This window comes from Pseudochaenichthys georgianus, chromosome 17 (assembly GCF_902827115.2).
Source record: "Pseudochaenichthys georgianus chromosome 17, fPseGeo1.2, whole genome shotgun sequence".
NCBI classification, from domain to species: domain Eukaryota; kingdom Metazoa; phylum Chordata; class Actinopteri; order Perciformes; family Channichthyidae; genus Pseudochaenichthys; species Pseudochaenichthys georgianus.
In genome coordinates this window covers 35,822,408-35,846,084 of record NC_047519.1, presented here as the reverse complement: position 1 = coordinate 35,846,084, position 23,677 = coordinate 35,822,408, and the positions used below count along the sequence as shown (strand labels likewise).

Here is a 23,677-nt window from a genome sequence, read left to right as displayed (position 1 = left end):
AATCGCTGGCATCCCTAGTTTGGAATGGACTGTTATGTTCATAAACATTTTGAAGAGAAGCAGGAATAACGTGTTTTCTTTACAAGGAAAATTATATAGTTTTAGATGAACTATGAACTAGAAAATGTATTCTAAAACATCTGAACAATAGGAAAACGTAAATTGTTGATTATTGTGCCGAAAAATGCTGATAGTGAATTCATATAAAACATTCATAATAAAATAATAAAAACAAGGATGCTGCCATATACTGTACAACTTCAATTGATTTGTATGCATGAATGGAGCTTTACATATCAGATGCATTGTCCCTTTAATCATCATTTCAACGTTGTATAGTAACACTGACATTAGCCTCCATTTATCAGCTTGCATGACTTGATATAGAGACTTATTGTAAGCCTCCACGTGCACAGTCTGCTCTGGTAGCCACGGGCTCCACTGCTGGAAATCAAATGCCTTGCTTAAAGGAACTCCAACAGAGGTAATAAAGAAGCTTCAAGTACTCCACCTTTTTACTGCCAGTCCGTGGATCGAATCTCCAATCTGCGAGGCGCCTTCCCTCGTGTCTAACCTTCAGGCCCTCAGCGCCCCAGATCAATAATTTGAAAGGAAAATAAAAGACATTGAAACAACGAAATAATCATTTTTGCCTCAGCATTTGTGGAGTTTATCCTCTTCAGTCTTCTGGGCCTACGGATGGGTCATTATTTATCACACGGGTGAGCTTAAGCGAGCTTGTAGTTGAGCCCACGAGAGGCTATTTAATTTCTGGCGGTGTGAACATTATGCAAATGTAAAGCAGATGGAGAATACTTTAAGCGGCGCTATGCATTGTGGAGTAAATGTTTTGTAAGGAGACAATGAACAGGTTAAAGTCGTGCAGTTCATTGAGTTGAGCACGCGGTGGCCATGGGAAATCTGCATCTGCATAAGTCCACTGGTAACAGTTTGAATGCAGTACTTATATTTAGCTGTGTGTGAATAGTATATGTGGTGGAACAAGTTCTGGAAACGAGTCCCTTTTAAACGGTAGATACCTACTGACATTCCCAAGTAATCGACCGCTGAAGTTCTACTAACATGTCTCTCCGAGCCGAACACAGGTCGTTCTTGTTGAGAAATGCCAGCTTCCTTCAGCGGGCAAAGATACGATGAGTCGGTCGAACTTGTCTTCCCTGATTGCGGCTGGCTGGAGGATTGATGCTCAGCCAATGTAGCCAACGACTTCATGCCAAGAACGGGAGCTCTTGCGATCAGCCGCAAGAATTAGCTTGAGATGCTATTAAAGGAGACACTAATCCGGGCTGCACTTGACCACACATCCAGCGCTCACCCATCATGGCGCTTAGATAAACTAACCACAAGGTCAGGGCTGCAGTAAGACACCACAGAGAGACTCACTCTGACACAAAGTGCTCCTGAAGTCTCCGCGTGCCGTTTGAACCCTACAGGCGGGTTGCAACGTTACCTTTAAGAGCTCGATATCCTCTCAGCGAGAGCAGGGGTGTCAAACTCAAGGCCCGGGGGCCAAATCCGGCCCGTGACTTCATTTTCTGCGGCCCCACAAGAGCTTGCAAAGAATATTATATGTTTATTATACGGTTACGTGATGATTTACAGAAGCACGTTGCCCATAAACTACATGTCCCACAATGCATCTCAAATTTGACTTTTTTTCTTCTAAATGTGCATTTTTTAAAATTATTAAGTTATTACCCTATCCGATAATAATCCAATGCAGAGGCAATAACGTAATATAATACATTATTTTATATATATATTTATATATGTATTTTTATATAGTCTTAAAGTTACAACCGGCCCTTTGAGTGCAACGATAATGCTGATGTGGCCCGCGATTAAATTGAGTTTGACACCCTGAGCTCGAGGCATCCCCTTTCTCTTTTCGAATAACTTGTGTTTTCTGGAACGGCTATAAAACTTTAACATTACAAAACAGACTCCAAGTTGCTTCCTGCTGCTTTCAGCTCATGTTCTGTGTGTTTTAGATGCTACATGCAGTTAGTCTGCTCTCCTCCTCTCCTCATGTGTTCCCCCTTCTTTCATGTCTCGATGGGAGTTCCGCCGAAGCGAACTTAAGCAGATGTTCTTCCTGCTGAAAAAAAAAAAATCAATTCCACCGCCGGTGCAAGGATGTGAACGCTTCACGCCGAATATAAACCTGTCTCCCACTTGACAATTTGGTTCTAATTAAACTCTTTATGCACGCCATATTTTCAGTTGGAAGGCATCACTTTGGTGTATGTTTTCTTACGAGATGTTCCTTCCTTTGGCGTTCGTCAATTATGCCATCATTTAGTTTTGCTAGATTTGGTTGAGCGACAAGTCGGCATGAAGGGTAAAGCATTGCCCTCGAAACCAGTGGCGAACCGTGGCTATCACAGCTGGACCTTCTGTAGACACACCCACCCCCCACCCTCGCTGCATCAAAAGCGCAGATGTCGCCTGCACTATCACCCGTTATCAAGCGAGTGCTGTTAATACCATCATTTGAGCCAATTAAAACACACCCAGTTCACTGTTTGGTGGTTTTCGGTGTTCCCAGTTCGGCTCCAGCCTTTTAGAACCGCTCCATTGTGCCGGGTCATTTGTATTCTCTTTCTCTTTGCCTCTGACCCGCTCATTTCCATAATGCCTGTCCCGTTTGAGCTCGCTCTGTCGCAGCCGATACGTACGCACGGTGTTAGATACTGACACGGATATTGACATAAGACGAAGCCTCAAGAGGTATGAGACAGTGCTCTTGTTGTTGCTTTGACCTGTGGAGAGCCATCTCTTCATCCTGCCGGTCTCTCAGGTCCTGAAGTCTCTCGGAGCCAAGGCTGCCCCTGACTCATCGCTCATACACTGGCCTCGCAGACATACCACCACACTGCCATTTGTCTGCTTTTTTTTGTCCCTTCTGACAGCATGTCCGTGTGTGTGTGTGTGTGTGTGTGTGTGTGTGTGTGTGTGTGTGTGTGTGTGTACGCGCTTTGATTCTTCGCTCTCAGAAAGACAGATAGAGATATATAGATAAACTGACAAGCAGAGAAAGCGATGGGCGGGGGAGATAGAGAGACAGAGGGGGAGAGAGGGGCGAGTAATGCGTTTTGGTGGGTTTATCTGATTTGTGTGTTGGTGTGTGTGTGCTACATTTTTTGCTTGTTTTTCAATATAAGCGTCTCTGACTGTTGCGCATCTATCGCTCTTGTCTCATGATCCCCCCCCTCCCCTCTCTTTTTCCTTTTTCTCTCCTGTTCCCTAGACGACGACCCCATGCAGCCGGTGACCTCTGATGAAACGGTGTCCGTGGGGGGGACGGTGACACTGACCTGCCGAGTGGCCGAGAGCGATAACTCCTCTCTGCAGTGGTCCAACACCGCTCAGCAGACCCTGTACTTCGGAGAGAAGAGAGGTAAGAGGCAGAGGACGAACAAGTACTCAGCACTTCTACTTTGCAGGTTTTATCCCTAAAGTATTTATCCTGCTGTCTGGCGCCACACAGAAGGATATCTAATGTTAATGTGTCCAAAATAAGGAAAGGTTAATTCGAAGAAACAGATGGAGGGACCTAGCTACGGAAGGAACGCAAATCAAGTAATTCATCAATTTGTTATCAAAGTAAAGTGTTTGTATTTGAACCAAAATTATAATCAAATCAAGTAAACGTTGTAATACCAGACAGTAGGAATAGTCCAGGTGTGACTAGAGTCAAGGGTGTGTTCACACCTAATAGTCCGCTCTCTGGTGCGCACCAGACCACCGTTTGTTACATTGTTTCATTTTTCAGAAGGTTCGGTTTGCGTTCACACTGGCAAACACTCAAAGGGACTATACACTTTAAACACAAGTCATGTGCACGGAAATGCTGTTCAACCATTGGTCAGACATTAAGGGGGTACACACGCAAATCCCGGCTATTTCTAGCGGAGCCTCCGCCATGGAGCATCGGCACTTTCGGCAGGTTATTCTCATGCTGCTGTTAGTCTGGAGATCAACAGACATGATTATATAATCAAACAACGTCCATTAAAAAACATTATTACATGGCTTTGTTGAATACTCGATTCTGATTGGTCAATTCAAAACACGTGACACGTTTTTAATCCAGAACAGACAGACCGCTGTCAAGGATTTATTGACCGTTGTTAAGGACGCTCACATCTGCACAAAGAAGTCCGTTCGAAAACAGCGGAGAAGTAACGGGCAGAAACCCTCCTTGTTACGCAGCGGTCCAGACATAGGACAGACGGCGACACATATTCAGTGTGCAGTTACTTTGGCATCAGGGCAGGGATATCTAGATACTTCCCAAGGTTTGACATCATGAATTGTGCTACTTTTAAAGCAAGCAACGATTTTCAAATCTGTAATCAAAAAGCTCCTCAAAAACGCTATCGAAGCAGTTCCTGCTGTTGCTACGTTAGTTCAAACGGTAACAACGGACTACTTTTCTTAGCGGATGCATGTCAATTTAAATACATACAACTATTTTTTAAATCAATAAAATAATTTTCTAAATCCACAAAAGCATTTCAATTAATATTGTGAGTCATGTCGTTACTTTGTTGAGAATGTGGCCATGTAATAAGCGGGATAATGTGCAGCAGCGCGGTCATTATGGGGAAAAGAACACCTTCATGCCGATCTAGATCCCTCCGCTTCACGTCGGGCTCCTGATCAGCCTGTCGGTGTTCTTTTCCTGCTTATGAGAGACGTTCTGCAGAGGAGGGAGTTTCACCGACGACAGGTGTTCTTACTTTTATGTAGCTGACGGAGAATGTTTACTTTACACGACACTGTTCAACACTTCATTCTGCTTCACTCTTTAATTTAACAACCGCGGATGTCTTGAAAGACTCTTTCGCTGAAGATTTTGAAGATATCTGCGTTCTTGTGACACGTAAATACTGCGCTTCCTATGTTTTGGTGCGGACTGCGTTCACACCAGCAATGAACCGCTCCAGAGTTCGCAAGCAAGCGCTCCGAGACCACCTATTTTAGCGGACCAGAGTCCGGTTGTTTAGTTCACTTCAGAGGTCTCGGACTGCGTTCACACTGACCCAAATGAACCGAACCAAGCGGCTAAATGCACCAGGGTTCGATTCAACTGGACTATACAAGGCAGGTGTGAACGCACCCTTATTTAAGTGCTGATTAAGTTAATATTAAGGTATTAAATTAATGTAGTAAAAGTACATAATTTACCTCTGAAACATGGGTAGAAGTACAAAGTAGCATACATATGGAGATACTCATGTAAAGTACAAGTAGCGTGCGTAAGTACAGTGCTTGAGTAAATGCACTAAGTCACTTTAAGAGGGCGGGAGGGATGGAGAGAGACAAGAACTCAAATCAAAGTGTCAAAAACAAGCGTGTGTCCTGAGAAACCAAATAGCAGTATATTAGTTCGCCAGAGATGTTTAGAAGAACACATAGACGCTGCTTACTGTAAGTCATGTTCGCTCAGCCATGTTTATTCCAGTCCCGGGAAATGTGACATTTCTATACCGCGGGGATGTTTAAGGGTTGGGTAGCGGGGGGCATTAAGTGTTTCAGTGCCACATTAGCTGCTGTTATCACGAGGGGACGGCCGTGTAGAGGCTACTTTCACACAACGCTTGCTGATGTAGTTACACTAAAGATTATCTATGCGTTCTCGAGAGATGGATGCATTTACAACTGTTTCAACATCTGGCGAGAATACTTCATGAGGAATTAGAATTGAGCTCGAATGCCTCTCGGATGCAATTAGACTTTTAATGACTTTTTGACGAGCTACAGCTATCCAGTCTCCCCACGATGCATGAAGTAATTACATATAAACATGGTCCGTGTTAATAAAAAAGACATCATGTTTTCTTTAAAAAAACATATTTGCAAGTGCACACCCGTTCCGTGTGAATGTTATTTCTAAGGAGACATAAGGAAGTTGTGGCTCTGTTTAATCTTTGTGGAACAAGGCACTAATAACAACGCGCTGGGGCAAAAGCTTTGTTCGGGAGAAAAAAGCCCCGAGCAGCGCCATTAGAGAGCTGAGAAAGCAAGCAATGTCATATCGCCAACATTGCACAACAACTGAAAACAAAAGGATGAAAACAAACCTGGGAGTCGGATGGGCTCAAGTGCGGCAACGTGTCCAATTCAAACATCTCCTTTTAAAGATAAACTGCCCCAGTATTCCATTGTGTGCAACAGGACGGGCCGACTGGCTTTCAATGATATTTTGAAACAAGCGACTTCCCGCTCCAGGGTTCGATGTTCCAACATCGCATTGCAAACCCTGCTGGACTAAATGTGACACTGTACATTTGTACAATTATTACATCATGGAGGCGTGTGGCGCAGTGGATAAAGCCTTGGTGTTGGGGTCAGGGGGTCGCAGGTTCAAACCCCACTGCAGTCAGCATGTCATGGTGTCCCTGAGACGCTTACCCCGATTGCCCACAGTATGGATAAAAGCGTCTAACATGTGATGTAATATTACTTTTGACTGGGTTGGCTCAAACCCATGGTTTAGGCAAGGCAAGGCAAGGCAAGGCAAGGCAAGGCAAGGCAAGGCAAGGCAAGGCAAGGCAAGGCAAGGCAAGGCAAGGCAAGGCAAGGCAAGGCAAGGCAAGGCAAGGCAAGGCAAGGCAAGGCAAGGCAAGGCAAGGCAAGGCAAGGCAAGGCAAGTTTATTTATATAGCACTTTTCGACGCAGTGCTTTACAAAAAAGAAATGAAAGACATTAAGCATTAAAAAAGAAAAGCTAATAAAATAAACATTAAGGAAAAATACATGGATAAAAGTTACAGTGCAGTCTAAAATATGATTTAATTTAGACAGACTTTCTTCACCATATTGTGCTCGCATGACATCCACAATCGGACCCTCAGGAGGCCGTACACACCCCCTCCCCTGCTTTGCTTCCATAACAAAGTCTTTAAAGTGTTACCAAAACACTCCGTGTTACCAAAACACTATTTTTCATCCGTCGATGCCAGATATTCCAAATATCTCTGCTTTCGAGCAGTCCCTCTCATAAATGTCATGGAGTTTAATTACGTTTAGAAAAAGTACATGGATAAAAGTTACAGTGCAGTTTAAGATATGAAAAGTTCAATTAAAAGCAGCGACAAAAGAAAAGTCTTCAGCCTGGATTTAAAAGTAGTCAGAGTTGCAGCGGACCTGCAGGTTTCTGGGAGTTTGTTCCAGATATTTGGAGCATAATAACTGAACGCTGCTTCTCCATGTTTAGTTCTGACTCTGGGGACAGAAAGCTGACCAGTCCCTGAAGACCTGAGAGATCTGGATGGTTCATAGTTTAGCAGGAGGTCAGTAATGTATTTTGGGCCTAAACCATTCAGTGCTTTATAAACCAGCATCAATATTTTGAAATCTATTCTTTGACACACAGGAAGCCAGTGTAAAGACTTCAGAACAGGAGTGATGTGGTCCACTTTCTTAGTGTTAGTGAGGACTCGAGCAGCGGCGTTCTGAATCAGCTGCAGCTTCCTAATAGATTTTTTAGTGAGACCTGTGAAGACACCATTGCAGTAGTCCAGTCTACTGAAGATAAAGGCATGGACAAGTTTTTCCAAATATATAAAGACAGAGACATGACAAGGACGTTTCCTTTTTCGTGTGACATCCCCAAACAGAGTATTTAAAGGGGGCTATTATGCATTTTGGTTTGCCCTTTCCTGTAGTCTGTTATCTGAAACCCCCGCGTTCCCTCCGCCCCGCGTAACAGGGTGACATCACCTTGTAACACTCACACTTCTTTTGACTGGCACTCCAACAGATTGTAAAAAGCTAAGGGGCGGGACATCTCTAAGCGCTTGACCAATCAGAGCAGAATGGGCTCTGGTTTCCGACAGAGGGTGAAAAGAAGGAGCTTTTTGAACGTTAAAGCATGGAGACATGTCACATGTTCAAATACACATATGAACCTGAACATGAGCAGAATAAGGCCCCTTTAAAATCTATTCATCTAAAGAAATGATTAATAATAATAATAATAATAATAAATTATATTTCTATAGCGCTTTTCTTGAACCCAAAGACGCTTTACATTTGGGAGGGAGGGTAGACAAATAAAACAAAAACAAAACAAAACAGAAAAGCAGTCAGGAGGGAGTTGGTTGAGGGGGGGGGCGGGGCTTATGGATATACAGAGTTGAAGAGGTGGGTTTTGAGGCGGGACTTAACTCCAACTTGTTCTAGTTTTCCAACTTTGTCCCAGCCAACAGACGTGTTACTTGGGATGGAAAATAGGAGAGAGTGGGACAGATGGAAGAAACGAGGGGTGGGAGTGTTAAAGACTGAGAGGGACAGAAAGACTCCCTCGTGCACACATGCAACACTTAGCAGCAGAAGTGAAGTGATAGAGGGATGGAGTCAACAATAGGCGAGAGCAGAGAAGGATACTGGCCGAGAAGTTTCATCGCTGAGGGCCAACATTTTGCAACAGACAATTGTGAGAACAGAGAGGCGAGAGAGAATGAGGGAGGGAGGGAGGGGGTGAGGAGGGACAAATGGAGAGATCAGCTAGTCTTACTCCAGATGGAGCTTCAACCACGGTAGAGAGGCATGAAATAGAAAGTGTGGCTCTTCACTGTAATGATAGAACACTTAAAGGCCGACCTGCACTTTGGGAGGGAATTGAGAAGAGTATTGGAGGAGGGAGGGAGGGGATTGGGAGAAAATTGGAGGAGGAGGCCGCGGTGGGAGGTGGGAGTGAGACGTGGCAGAAACTCCCTGCTGCAGTGGACCAACAAGCAGCAGATGCTCCACTTTGAAAAGTAGAGAGTTTAGAGACAGAGAGGGGAAGGGAAGATGACGGGAGCTTCATCCACGTCTTCTTTTCAAAGTGCAGCAGATGGAGAGGGGAAACACGAGGGGGGTGAAGATCTTGTCTTTTGAGGAGATAGGAGGCACATAGGCAAGGCAGGTTTATTTATATAGCACCTTTCAACACAAGGCAATTCAAAGTGCTTTACAACAATGAAAAAGAAAAAATAATACACATTACAAGAAAAAATACATGGTCAAAGTTACAGTGCAGTTTAAGATGTGAAAAGTTCAATTAAAAGCAAAAAGAAAAGTCTTTAGTCTGGATTTAAAAGTAGTCAGAGTTTGTTCCAGATATTTGGAGCATATCACTTGATAGAGGAGGAAGAGATGTGCGTACATTAGGAACACTCGTGATGAAGGGCAGATAGGGATGAAGAAGGAGAAGAGTTTGAAGCATGGGAAGCCGATGGAGAGCACGAAGGAAGGAGGAAGTAGAGATAGCATCGTTGGCTTTAATACGGTGTTTTCAGGATGATGACGGTGCATCATGTATTATGCGTCTTTATGCAAACAATGGGACTGGATGATGCTCCAAAGTGTTCACACAACTGAACCATGTTTTATCTTGAGCCCTAAATGTAACTATTTTGAAACTTTGGTTGACATTATGCCCAAATAAATAACTTGAGATCAAAGAGTAATCATGCTTTAAAGAGGCAGTCCAAAAAAAACTAAAACCTGAGGGGCTTATGAGTTTAGCACGATCAAACAAAGCTGCTTGACTCTTTCCGTTAGTTGGACCATTTATTATGAACACAGGCAATAATAGACAACCCAATCTGTAGGAGTAGAGAAGGGCGATGGAAAATTAGAAGGAAATTGCGGTAGAAAAAGCAGTCAACAAAACAAATGTCACTTTCCAACTCACTCACACTTGCCGCCCGATGCCAAATATAAATGAAAATACGACATAATACAAATAAAAACGCTGAGACCTTGCATTTGGCTGCTACACGCGGTAAACACGAAGCTGACCACCTGAGAAAAGTGTGGCCACCTGTTACACAAACATCAACAACATGATCCATTCAAATGATGAATGACAGTCCTATATTTACTCCACTTTTATCTCTATTTTGGTCTCCACCCGGGTAAAAGACTGACTGATAGATGCTCCATTGTATTCCCCAGTTATCCTTTCACTTTGTCTGCCTGCTGTTGGCGCCCAGCAGGTTGTGAACAGATGGGTGTGTGCAGTATTTCCCTGCCTTTTATCGCTGGAAGTCAAGTTAGCTCCACAGAGCTGAAAGAAACTGCAGAACTGAGGGATAAATAAGACTCCTTTTCAAAGTACAATTAATTAGTTGTGACAATGTTGATTAGCGCAGCTTTCGATTCAGGTAAAGATCATTGGCCATGGTTGACATTTGGTAATTGACTAACGGTACGTCCACACGGTTCCGTCACGTGCTTCAACGGAGACGCTTCTCATTCACTTTGAATGGGGTGACGTCAAGCTTTACCGAACTGCATTGTGGTTCCGTCGCTTTGCTTCGAAAGTTGAGAAAAGTTCAAGCTTTCAACGGAGGCGCCAGCCAATCGAATCATATGCCAGTTCAAGACAATCAAACCGCGTGCTTGTGTGTCCGGGGCGGGAGATGAATGCGATTGGTTGTTGGTCCACGCCAGACACGCCCACCGGCAAGCTTCAACGCGACGGAACCGTGTGGACGTACCGTGTGGACGTACCGTGTGGACGTACCGTGTGGACGTATCGTGTGGACGTACCGTGTCACACAAATGTCGTTGTGATCGTTTTTAAAGCTGTTTTAGTAGTAGTTTAGTTTAGAAAGGCATTTTGAAAAACGTTGCTCTTTGGGGGAGAGATTAAACTTCGCCTACTCCTTCAAATGACCGTCCAAAATAAATCTTGCTCACTAATTTACTGTTATTGTTCAGCCAAAAAGTGAAAGTCGAAGGAAGGACAGACGGATTAGAACGATGGTGGGATCCGTACTTGCCAACCCTCCCGATTTTGAAATCCTCCCGATTTCTGAGGTCTCAATATTGGCAAGTATGGTGGGATCTCAAAAGTGAATCACGATGGAAAGAAAAAGTGAAAAATAGTTCACTTTTCTCTATGATTGATGGAGATGGAGCCGTCGGCCAGTAAGCTCAGAGCAAAGGGGAGAAGAAAGATGTACTGGAGAAATAAGGGATAGAAATAAGAGAGTTGATTGGAGAGCAGGAGAGGAGAGGAATTATGACTCCACACCACCAGCTGCTCCACTGCACAGCATAAACAGGACTTTGGAGATTTGAAGCATCAGAAAAAAGGATGGGAGCGGAAAGCAAGGGATGGACAAATAGCTGGAGTGGGAAGAGGAATACAAAGATGAGTGACAACCCTTCACAGTGATGGCCTCCCTACGGCAGACACTACTGAGAGTTCAGAGATGGAGAATATAGAAGACAGAAAGACAGGCGAGGAATAACCAGACACAGATGCTGGGATCTACTTCTTTCTCATTACTTTTAACTTACAGCTTATTAACCAGAAACATACATAAAGTGGGACGAAGAGAAGAGGAGGTGGGGAGAGATGCAGTGTTACCTTGGGTCCCTTGAAAGGCGCTATAGAAATATCAGTTATTATTATTATTATAGAGAGGAGGAATATACACATTATGCATTAGAGATACAGAGAGGCCTTGGACTTAATTTATAAAAGTGTTTTTATCCACAAATAATGCAGAAAATGATGACAAATCCAAGCCAAAGCTGTGATGTATGAAATGTTGGCTGGTATAATCACGATCGATTCAATCTAATACTCTGTGGTAGACTGAAAGCTCGAGATGTCGTTTATCATTATTCAGGCAAGGAGAGCCATTGATATCAGTTTAATTTGACCCTGCTTTGCAAAGATGAGATGCGATACAGAGACAGGGAGGAGGAGGGGGAGGGAACATCGTGTGGGCGCACTTTAAGCAACTTTTGACATAGAAGTGAATAAAAAAGATTCAAATTAAGAAAGAAAGTAGAGGGAAGACGCTGAAACACAAGCCTGCTTCCAGTGGAGCAGAGCTAATGAGAGTTTTGGAACTATAACTGCCTCGATAAGGATAAAGCCAAACCGGAAATTAATTGTTAAGGGACACAAAGCCCAGTTGTGTTTATTAAACCAGATACAATGACAAAAAAACCAACATTTTACAGTTAATCCTGTCCTGTATTAATCTGAGCGGGAAGGTTTTAGAGCAAAGAGAACCTGTCATTCCACGGCGAAAACAAACGATCTGATAACCGCACGGGATATTTTAATACGTTTAATGCCCTTAATTTATTTTAAGACCCTTTTAAAGACCCACAGATACCCCGAAGGGACTGAGTGGGAGTAGATTGGGGGAGAAACAAAGATTTGCTAATAGAAGAGATTAGACAGCTACTGTAGGAAAGCACAAAACAGATGGGTTCCTACATTAATGCTAGACTACAGGGAGACAGCGAGAGATAAAGAGATGGGCATGAGGGAGATAAAGCCGGGCGGAGCCACCGAAACTTTTAAATATAGACAAAGAAAAAGAAACAAACAAGGACATTAGATTTACTGTTTCTCTTATCCAAGACCTCTTCCTCAGCAAAATGAGTCAGTACATTTGAATAATATTTAAGAGTGGGCTTAGATTCCACTTAACATCGTGGTTGAACTTCATACTTATCACGAGTGAATGCTGCCTAGAAATGAAATAAAGCCACGAGCATACTGACAGACACTTCTCATTCTTTATTCTTCACTTTGAGACTCTGACTCACGAGGAACGCCCTAAGCGACCCTGATTATTTTCATGAGTAGTCGTTTTGTCTATAAGATGTCACAAAATCGTGAAAAATGTCCGGCGCAATTTCCCAGGGCACAACATGATGGCTTCTTATTCCTCATTTCGATCTAACAGAAGTCCAAATCAAGAAGCTATTCGGTTTATTCTGCAAAAGACAGAGAAAAGCAGGAAATAGTTTGGCAAGAAAACCATGAAGGATTTATAAAATAGTTTCAATTCTCTGTTGGTTAAGGCATCAGATAACCTACTGATCATTTCATCTCTTAACTGCTTCATACTTTAATATCTTATTCCTCTCATCTTTTTACACTTTAATCTCTTTTAACTACATTTGCTTGAATGCTATTGTGCTGCATATATGTATTGCTGAGTTACAGACAGTTTTCTACTTTAAGATAATATTTGTTATTGCATTTATCAATAACAAACCCTAACCTAACCCTAAACCTAACCCTAACCTAACCCTAACCTAAACCTAACCCTAACCCTAACCTAACCCTAACCTAACCTAACCCTAACCAAACCCTAACCAAACCCTAACCTAAACCTAACCCTAAACCTAACCCTAAACCTAACCTAAACCAAACCCTAAACCTAAACCTAACCCTAACCTAACCCTAAACCTAACCCTAAACCTAACCCTAAACCTAACCTAAACCTAACCCTAACCTAAACCTAACCCTAACCAAACCCTAACCTAACCCTAAACCTACCCTAAACCTAACCCTAAACCTGAACCCTAACCTAACCCTAACCCTAACCTAAACCCTAACCTAAACCTAACCCTAACCTAACCCTAACCTAACCCTAACCAAACCTAAACCTAACCCTAAACCTAACCCTAAACCTAAACCTAACCCTAACCTAAACCTAACCCTAAACCTAACCCTAAACCTAACCTTAACCCTAACCCTAACGCTTTACCTTGGCTAACGCTATATGCCAATCAACTAGTGGGCCCAAAACTTAATTATAAACCCACTTAAAATGTGAATTTACGTCTACTTGGATGCTTGAGATACATTTGTTTCTTTAATTGTATTCAGCTGGCATACTGTGAAGTGGAACATGTTTGACCTGATATTATATCATTTACATACATCTTGGCAAACTAACAGTACAGAGGTGGGATGTACTTTCCCAACTCAAGCGAAGTCAAACTCTCACACCAACGCCCTCTCAAAATAGTTACATAAAATGAACATATTCTCTGAAATGCATAAAACATAATGTAGAGGCAATAATATGAAAATGACTTTCCTCCAGTGTGAAAGGATTATGTGACAGTTGCACAAATGGGCTGCTGTATATTCACTTGTTAGCTAACGATTACATTTCAGCCGGAGAAATTAAGACGAATAAAGATATTTGTTTTGGTTCGATGCTCGTCATTAAAAAAATGTAAATCTTATGGGAGAACACACACTAAACTCTTGATAATGATTGAGGAGATAAACTAAGGTTATAAAGCATGACAACAAAATGAATCTGCCCGCTTAAAAACCTTCTTCATTTCTCCTTTTTGGTAAGCTGTGTTAATTCCACACAACGTGATGAGACTGAGCACACACTGTTCCTACAATGTGTGTGCTGTTAGGTTTAACACAAATACTCACAATTTGAGGTTTTACAAACAGAGTGCACACCAGAAAAAAAGGGCATCCATCCTCTCAGTCAGGATATCATCTTATTTATTTGTCATGTGCGGTTTCCTTCCTTTCCTTAAAAGCACATAAGCAGACATCAGACAGGCTATCACTGTTTAACAAGGTAAAGGCTCTCTGGTGATTTATAAACCATGTAAGACGAGGAAGCTCTCGCCTAGAGTAACGGTACGTCCACACAGCAGCTTTTCAAAAATCTTGAAAATCTTGGAGCTGGGCGTGTCTGAAAGCTTGGGTTTTTTTTGCGAGCAACGCGACCAACAACCGATCACATGAATCTCCCGCCCCCGACATACAAAGCAAAAAAAAAACGGGGATTTTATGTGAGCAATATATATATATATAAAATCCCCAAACAGGCGAACACCTACCAGTTTCCCCCACTGTCTCTGCCACCTCCCTCCATGCCTGGTTCCTCCGGTTTATATCCCCTTAATAGTTCTGGTCGTAAAGAACCGGGTGATTTGCTACCGTAATTTCTCATTTGGAATATGAGGAAATTAACTGCGGTCTGGCTCTCCCAGCTTGCACGCGGTTTGATTGGCTAGTGCTTCTACTGTCAGATTTGCATAAACGTGTTTGATTGGCTGGCGCTTCCAGCTCAGCTTCAAAAGTTGAACATTGCTCAACTTTTGAATCCTGGAAATCCTGGAAATCTTCGCTTCGCTCCCCCACAATGCAGTTCGGCGAAAAGCGAGGGAAAGTGACGTCATCCCCATTCAAAGTCAACGGGCAGAGAAGCGTTGGAAGCGGTGGAAGATTCTTCTGAAGCTGCTGTGTGGACGTACCGTGAGTTTATTGAGTATGCAGACGGTAGCTCTGGGGAAAACGACTGTAAGTTATAAATCATTTCATTATATTATATGATATGGTTCCCACTCAGCCTCTCTGAGACAAACTGACAGTGACTGCTCACGACGCGAGGCCGTACTCCACATGCGAGGCGTGAGATGTTTTCTGACATTTTCTAGAAAAAAAAAAAGAGCTATTGATCCACATCCCATCAGTCAAAGTTCCTTTGGTGTCTGGGAAGGCTCTCTGGAGGATGCATTAACAACAACCGTCAGACGATTGAAAGACTCCAGGAGAGACTCTACTGTAGCACTTGAAAGAGGGCCTTTTCTACAGTTTCTCTATGTGTCATCTGAACTCTTTATCGGTACAGGTGTGCTTAAAATAAACACGTATAATGGTAGACAAGTGCACGGAGAAGAAAGAGACAAGAGTACAAAGAATTCAAAGTTAAAAATCCAATTTAGTTTTGAGGTTAATAAAGTAAATGCATACAAAGATCTTATCCTGTGATTCAGAAATGGCCGTTTTGCCCATCGAAGTAAGAACGTAGAAATCAATAAACCCAATATAAAACAGTGCAGACATGCAAACACCGGGATTATTATCACTGTAGTGGCTCTAAACTATTATTTTTAAGGAGGATGTCATAACTCGTTTGCATTCTTTTTCTTTTTCTTTCAGAAAATAGTGCCTTCTTTAGGGTTCGTATAAAAACGTTGTAACGTAAAGGTGGGGTAGGTAAGAATGGAGAAACCAGCTCGAGTGCGCTAGAATTTGAAAGCACGCAGCCGCAGACTTCCTCACAGAGCCCCTCCCCCAACACACACGAACGCGCACATGACCAATGAGGGCACGAGATAAGTTTGTGCCTTAGATATTGTCAAAGCTTTTAATGTATTCATTGCTATCGGGATGTTAAGAGCATTCCATGGAATATAACAACAAGTGTTTCTGAAGTGAACTACCTACCCACCTTTAAGTGTCATAATGTAGGTCTCTTCACTTTTACCTGGTCTTTACCTACTAGCTAACATATTAGTAAAAAAGGTGCGAATTTTTTGAAATTATAAACTCAAAAACAGCAAGAATCATGCAAATACGTTAGCTTTCAATTAGCCAAACCATTTGAAGCGCGACAGCATTAGCTTCAAACAGACTTTCTTAGTAGTTGGCTTTTATGGGCTCCCACCAAGAGTTAGATGAGATGATCGATAAAGTGATGTCTTTACTTAAAAATGAACGACTGATGTACAAAGTTCTGCCTTATAGTCAGGGCCGTCCCTGGCCAACTTGTGGCCCCACGCAACGTTATATGATGAGGCCCTCTGTGTCGCGAGCGTCGACGGGGGGTTGGGGGTGCTAGGGGAGCCTCGCAAACGGCAACACTGTGGCACGCTTAGACTGTAGGTGCGCCGCATTTGTGCTTCAGATGAGGCTCCCTCCGCAAGTTGAGGCTCCCTCCGCAAGTTGAGGCCCCCTCCGCAAGTTGAGGCCCCCTCCGCAAGTTGAGGCTCCCTCCGCAAGTTGAGGCCCCCTCCGCAAGTTGAGGCCCTCTCCGCAAGTTGAGGCCCCCTCCGCAAGTTGAGGCCCCCTCCGCAAATTGAGGCCCCCTCCGCCAGATGAGGCCCCACCATAGACTGGGCCCCACGCCAGAGTTCCCGTTAGAATATTTTTCCGCCGGTCAACATGTCCGTTAAAGTTTAAATCTTCCGGACAAAATTTGAAAAGTGCCGGTCAAAGGTCTTCTTTGTTATTTATTGAGCTTTAAAACAAATGGATGATTCGATATTAAACAAACTAACTATAGTAGATTAACTTTTCAAAAGTGAACAGTAACTTAATAACACGGGAATAATAAACGGAGCGCTCTCCCTCTCCTGACAGCCCGTCAGTATCATGCAGCTCGCTGATGAGTAACGAGTGACCCGACAGTCAAACTAAACACATCTATAATTAGTTACGGTAGTTTGAGAGGTAATTAAAATAGCTACGTGTGATATTCTAACCTGAAGTGTGTTTTGTCCGCTCACCGCTGCAGGTGATCCTGCAGAGCTGCGTGTCGACTCGTCAGCAGCAGCTGATCTCTCTCTCCCGTCAGATTAGACTTCACTCGCGTTTATGTCCATATCGATCAGATCCAGCTGGTTCTAGCTAATGATAGGACTACCTGCTTATTAAAAGACACCTAAACAATAAGCATCGCTATGTGAGGCCGCAAAGTATAGCGCAGCATTATGCATTTGTTTACATGCCCACCGGAACCCTGAGGCATTACCAACAGATCAACGCACAATCAACCCATCCAGGACATCTCTTTCTCCACATTAAGTGTTAGACATTAGAATTGACTATTCTTGTCTGTCACATACTCTTTTGTCCGTCACATAAGTGGCGCAAGTTGCGCAACTGATGCGGTAATGCGCTAAGCGGAAATTATTTTGACCGGAGAGATTTAGATTTGCCGGTCTTCAGCATATTTTACCGGTCATAGTCCGGTAATTACCGGCTAACGGGAACTCTGCCCCACGCAGTCTGCGTGATTGGCCTGTAGGGAGGGGCGGCCCTGCTTATAGTCCCTCAAACACTTGTTTGTGTCATCTATACAAACATAAGTCTACCTGAATTCATGGAATCTCAAAGCAGTCTTTTTTATAGATAGAGCCCTGTAAGCCGTCATGCTAAGCTAAGCTAACCATGGCTCTAAACTCTAACGGGCAGTTACAAGGGAGACGTTGATCTTCTCCTTGAACTTTTGGCTACCTAGCAAATGAGTGCATTTTGCAAATCTTACTTTCCCCTTTAAACTACTCTACTGTGCAAATGAGGATAAACCACATGAGGACATCCAGTATTTATAGACAAAAGAATAGAAAGAGCGAGACACACACACCACGCTGGCAAACAGAGGCAATCAAATTCAATCACTGCAGGGTATCAGGGAGCGGTGGTGAAAACAGTTCCCACTTTGCTTTGCATTATACTGAACCTGTGAAAGATTAAAAGAGCACAACGTTAATGTGGTGACATGCAGACAGTCTAAAGCAGCAGGCCGATACTGGCAGCCATTATTATAATTAATAATGGCGGTGGTGGCGAAGTCGATAGGGACTTGGCTCGGTAACTGGAAGGTCACCGGTTCAAGTCTCGGCAAGACCAAGTGCTACCGAGGTGTCCCTGAGCAAGGCACCCTTCCCCACACTACTCCCCGGGCGGCGTTCAAAATGGCAGCCCACTGCTCCTACACTAGGATGGGTCAAATGCAGAGAAACAATTTCCCCACGAGGATTAATAAAAGTCCATCTTATCTATCTTATCTTAATTGCTTCTTTGGCTTCTTTTTTTACGATAAAGGTCAAACAAGGTGAGAAAGTAAGCGTTATGCATTTTACTCCGCCGTGTCTTCTCTATAGTCTGTGGAGCGGGCTTGGCAGCATGAGCAGCGTATGTAACCAAGCTCTTAGCAAGTGTCATCGGTCAGTGTTATGTGTCAGAAATCCCTAATGGACATTTTTTGCTGCTGTAAATACTACATGGCAGGATTCCATTGGCATGTTGCTTGAAGCTGATACACCGTTGGGAACCACTTCCTCTCAAGTTTCAAGTGAAACTAATGGCTCCTTGCCTCAATTTGCACCACCCAGGGCAAAGTTCGGTTCATCTCCCTCCTTCCCATTGATTTTGCATACATCTCTGCTGCAGCCGTTTAAATGATAATCTTTTAATTCTGTCTGAAGATAGGGCAAGAGAGAAGTGGATTGAGTGGGAGGAAAGTGGATAAAACAGAAACAGGTGTGTTTTTATCAAGCGTTCCATAGTTGGCGCCGTGATCCAGGATCAATGGATGCTCTCAGATCATCGGCTACGTTATGATCAAGGGAAGCCGGCGGTCACTGAACCCAGATCAGCTGTCGGGAAGGATGGATAATTAGAGAGCTGGAGAGAATATGCAGAAACAGATGGGAGAACGGCGTCGCCATGTGTGGGAGAGGAGGAAGAAGAGAGGCTGTCTCGTTGGATGTCAGTATCAGCTAAATGCCTCAAATGTAAAACAAAATGAGAAGAAAGAGTGGAGAAGAAAGCGGCGAAGGAGAAACACAGTTGGACTGGAAGACAGGATGGACAGAGAGGGAGTTTCAAGTTGAGCCAAAGTAGGAGATGAGGAGATGAAAGGTGCAGAAGCTGCGAGGGAAATAGATAAATATAAATTATTGGTCTGTAACTGATCTACTTTGCCCCGGCAACACGCGGGGTGCTCCCCTGCCGTGCCAATAAGGCAGATGTAAATTTCAGAGAGTTCTCGGTGGAGTCCAAACTTAATTAGAGAAGGCGTAAGAAGGTAGGAGGTAGATGAAAAAGGAACGTGTGCTCTCAGTGTGTGTTGTGAGAGAATTCCCCTCGTTCCCGAATGTTTGAAGTTGAAACAGCGTGAGAAAGATTGAGAGAAGGAGGTGGAGAAGGAAGACGAGTACGCGAAAGTAGCTGCTGCGACCAGATCAACAGTTGGACTTTTGGGGAGTATCAAGTCTCCAGTTTGAGCTGCAGACAAGAACCACTGTCTGGGCAAGCACACACACACACACACGTTACTGAGACATGCACACACACACGTGACTGAGACATGCACACACACTTTCAAACACTGGTGTACACAGAGGGTTGTCCTCTGATAAGCAGATTCTGTACTTGAAACGCAATCAACACATAAACGCTCCGTCTTTCCTGCTCAAAGGCCTCCCGACACCACTTAGAACCCCCTCGTCCTAATGTACACACATAGAATTGCAAAGTGGGAGGATGTGCCGATGGCAGACATGTCTCCTCTTGCTGTAAATTCCCATTTTTGATCGTCAACATTGAAACACAAGTGTCTCCTTGAGGACACTGTGTGTCAACGTCTATGAGTGTGCGAGGAGGCTGGCAGCTTTAAGTGACAGCTTATTAGCATACATAGCATTTGGTTTTGAATCAATATACAGTTACAGTTATTGCCGAGGGCTGGTTGATCATTTATTGTATACAATTATAGTCTTTTAATGAAATCATATCAGATAAAAGTGTGAATCGTAATGATATACAATCCCAGTGTCTTGATTGGTAACGGTTGCCACAATCTGATGGTACATTTGATTTTAATTTGGCTTTACATTACGACTCTTTGTGTCTGGGAAGAGGTGAAATGATTTCACTTTCCGAGACGTGTTTTTTTGGTCCAGTTAGATGGCTCCGACATCTCCGACACCCGTGAGCTCCAGCTTACGTCTCTGTGGAGAAAAAAGAAAGTCAGACGCACCAACCGTGACTCGAGACATTTCAAAATGATCTGTTGTTTCAAGTCGGAACAAAGAACCAAGCTATAGTTGTCAAATCCATCAAAGATTGTCCCGGCATATCGTGATCTGATTGAACCGGCTGTACACAATGTTTTATCAGTTTTGATACAAATGGATCGTCTTTATCTCAAGCTTATCAATACGGATATCAGTTTGTTGACTTCTTAAAAAAATGCGGCAAGCTTTTACTTTTGACTTTTTATAAAAGAACCAGATATTTCCTTTATTGCTATCAGTATTATTAGGAGTTTTTTTTTATTCCTTTACTAGATAGGGACGGCAGAGGTATGACGGTATTAAGGAAGAGATGCACATCAAAAGTCCCCAGCCTGACGGGAACTGATAACATGTTGGCCAAAGGTTGTCGTCCTAATCTTTAATCCCTGTGTTTAATGTCGTTTTTAAGCGGGGAATTACATTCGGACCACCTGTCTGCCTATTGGAAGAGGCTGACTGGATTATTATGTTGTGCTTTAAAGAGGACACACTATGCTCATTTTTGCGATCATATTTGTATACCTCTATTATTACATGGTCTGCTCTGTTGTGATTGGTCAATTGCTTTGGGACTTACTTTGGGATTTTAGCCTTTTTAGACCGTTCAAATGGACAAAAACGATATAACACACGACAGGGAAAGCATAATAGGCTCTCTTTAAAACATTGGGAATGCAAAACTAGCACACACAGAAGTCACGGTTTGGTTCGTACCTCGGTTTGGGAGTCACGGTTCGGTACAACAAGGAAAATAAAAAAAAAGTCCCAAATGCATATTTTTTTTTTGCTGTTATTTATTTTTAACAGTAGTGCAAGTTGTGGTATAAAAATAAGGAACTCTAACATTTGGAATCATTAACTGTATTACAGTTAAAAACAAACCACAACCAGTAACACACACACACACACACACACACACACACACACACACACACACACACACACACACACACACACACACACACACACACACACACACACACACACACACACACACACACACACACACACACACACACACACACACACACACACACCACACACACACACACACACCACACACACACACACTCAGATGGCCATATTATTTATATTGGCTGATGTCAAACTAAAAGGTTAAATAAGCTGAACAACTAAAAAGAATGTCTTGAAAATATTAAAATAAATAATAAGAAAGTGTTTCAATCACAATCAATAAAAGGCAATACCGAACTGTATAACATCTCCTGAAGTCAAAATATAAAACAAATAAAATCTGTACCTTTAGGAGAATGTCTAACATGTGTAATTAACTTGTGAGTGTGTGAGGCCATGATGCCTAAATAAAGGTACTCAAGCTTTACTCTATTTTCAAGTTGTTATTCAAAAAGATGAGTTTGTCTACGTTGTCAGCAGTGAGGGCAGATCTGTTGGCGGTAACTATGTCACCTGCCGTCGAGGAAACCCTCTCGCTGGGGACTGAGGCTGCGGCCACACGAGGACGAAAACGGCTAGACGCATAGGATTAACGCAAACGCAATCGCAAACAAGCTTCCGTCCACACGCAATAGTTATCCGGATAGTGTCTGTCCACACGAGACCGCTCCGTTTAGCTCCAACCGCTGGAGAAGCTGCAGTACATATGCAGGAGCCTGTACGTGGCGCTGTAACTTCCTCCACAAAAGCAGCGAAGAAGCGTGGTTGTCATGGTTGCCCTTCTGTTTATTCTCCGCGGTGGGGGCCGAGGGAACCGGGCAGAGTTTTTCGCCAGTCAACGTGTATTAAAGTTTAAATCTTCCGGACAAAATTATAAAAGTGCCGGTCAAAGGTCTTCTTTGTTATTTATTGAGCTTTAAAACAAATGAATAACGACTCTATATAATATAATGATAAAATACACGGAGCCTCTCTTTTTCCTGCCTCTCTTCGGACAGCGTCAGTGTCTGTCTCATGCAGCAGCTCATCCAGTAATCAGTGACCCGGCCGACTGTAAAAATAAACATATTTATAACTAGTTTAGGGAGTTTGAGAGGTAATTAAAATAGCTAAGGGCGATGATCTGACTTGAAGTGTGTGTTGCTGCAGCGGGAGGAGCTGCAGGTGAGCAGAGCTGCCTGTCTCCGTCCTGTCAGATTGGACTTCACTCGCGTTTAGGTCCATATCGAGAGAAAGATAAATAATCTGAATTCAGGGTGCAGTTTACTTTGACGCGGGGGTGAGCAGCAGAGGTGGGGAGAGGCGGGGCTATTGCCTCATCATTATTGCACAAACAACTGTAGCATGGTCAATAGCGTCCGGAGCACGATAGCAACTCTGCGATCCGCCATTGTTGTTGTTGTTGGTGGCGAAACACTTCAGCACTGGCGCGGGGTAAGCGGAGGTGAGCAGAAGAGGTGGGGCTATTGCGCAATCACTATCAGTGATCTGAAAATGTTCGGATAGCGCCTACACACGGAGACGTTTGACCCCCCAGAGAGTGGCGTATGCATTTCTATCCACCTTGGGACCCGTTATCGTTTCCTCAGTCGTTTAGTGCCGTATTCGGTCGTCCTCGTGTGGCCGAACGGTCTATATGACACTAAACAGTAACGCAAACGACCGAATTCGTCCTCGTGTGGCCGCAGCCTGAGACTGACTCGGATGTGCTTGAGCATGTTTGATGTGTTACCACCAGCATACCGCACCGCTGTCGAACAACGCCGACACACCGTCCTCGTCCGATCCACAACTTGCACCCCATCGTTGTTGTAGTCCACAGGGAACACGAAATGTTCCCACACACCTGATTTAAAAGAAGCAGGTGGGTCTTCTAGCTCCTGTGTGTTATGTGAACTCACCATAGCTACTAACTTTTCTTCTTCATGTATTGTGTTCGTTTTGTTGTGTTTTGTTCTTGTTCTTCATGTATTTACGGGCGGCTGGTTTTTAGGCGCAATACCGCCCCCTGGATTATATATAGTGTAATGCTGCCCTGAGTGACAGACTTTTTTCCCACTCAAAAAAAGGCGTATTCGCCGTGTGACTGCATGTGCCGAACCGTGACGTCCGAACCGCGACGGGACGGGACAAATACGGATACCGTTACACCCCTAGCACACACACTTTTCAATTTGTGAAGTCTATGTTTAGAGCTTCATATCTATCCAAATCTTCAAGTCTCCATTATGTTATATGAGAAATAAACAGAACAACACATCTTACCACACACACACACATGTTGTCCATTAATCCAGTTGATCTCAATACTCAGAGATTCATTACATCCCGTCAGCCAAAGCCACACAAG

General features: G+C 43.5%; 1 protein-coding gene across 6 annotated transcripts in view; it reads left to right on the top strand.

Moving 5' to 3' along the window:
- Positions 1-23,677, top strand: part of cadm3 (cell adhesion molecule 3) — a 119,814-nt gene that overhangs the window by 40,631 nt on the left and 55,506 nt on the right. For all 6 annotated transcript variants that reach the window (XM_071206244.1, XM_034104639.2, XM_071206246.1 and 3 more), the window contains exon 3: positions 3,272-3,421. In XM_071206244.1, the coding sequence (XP_071062345.1) occupies positions 3,272-3,421 (150 nt within the window). The remainder of the gene's footprint in view (positions 1-3,271; positions 3,422-23,677) is intronic.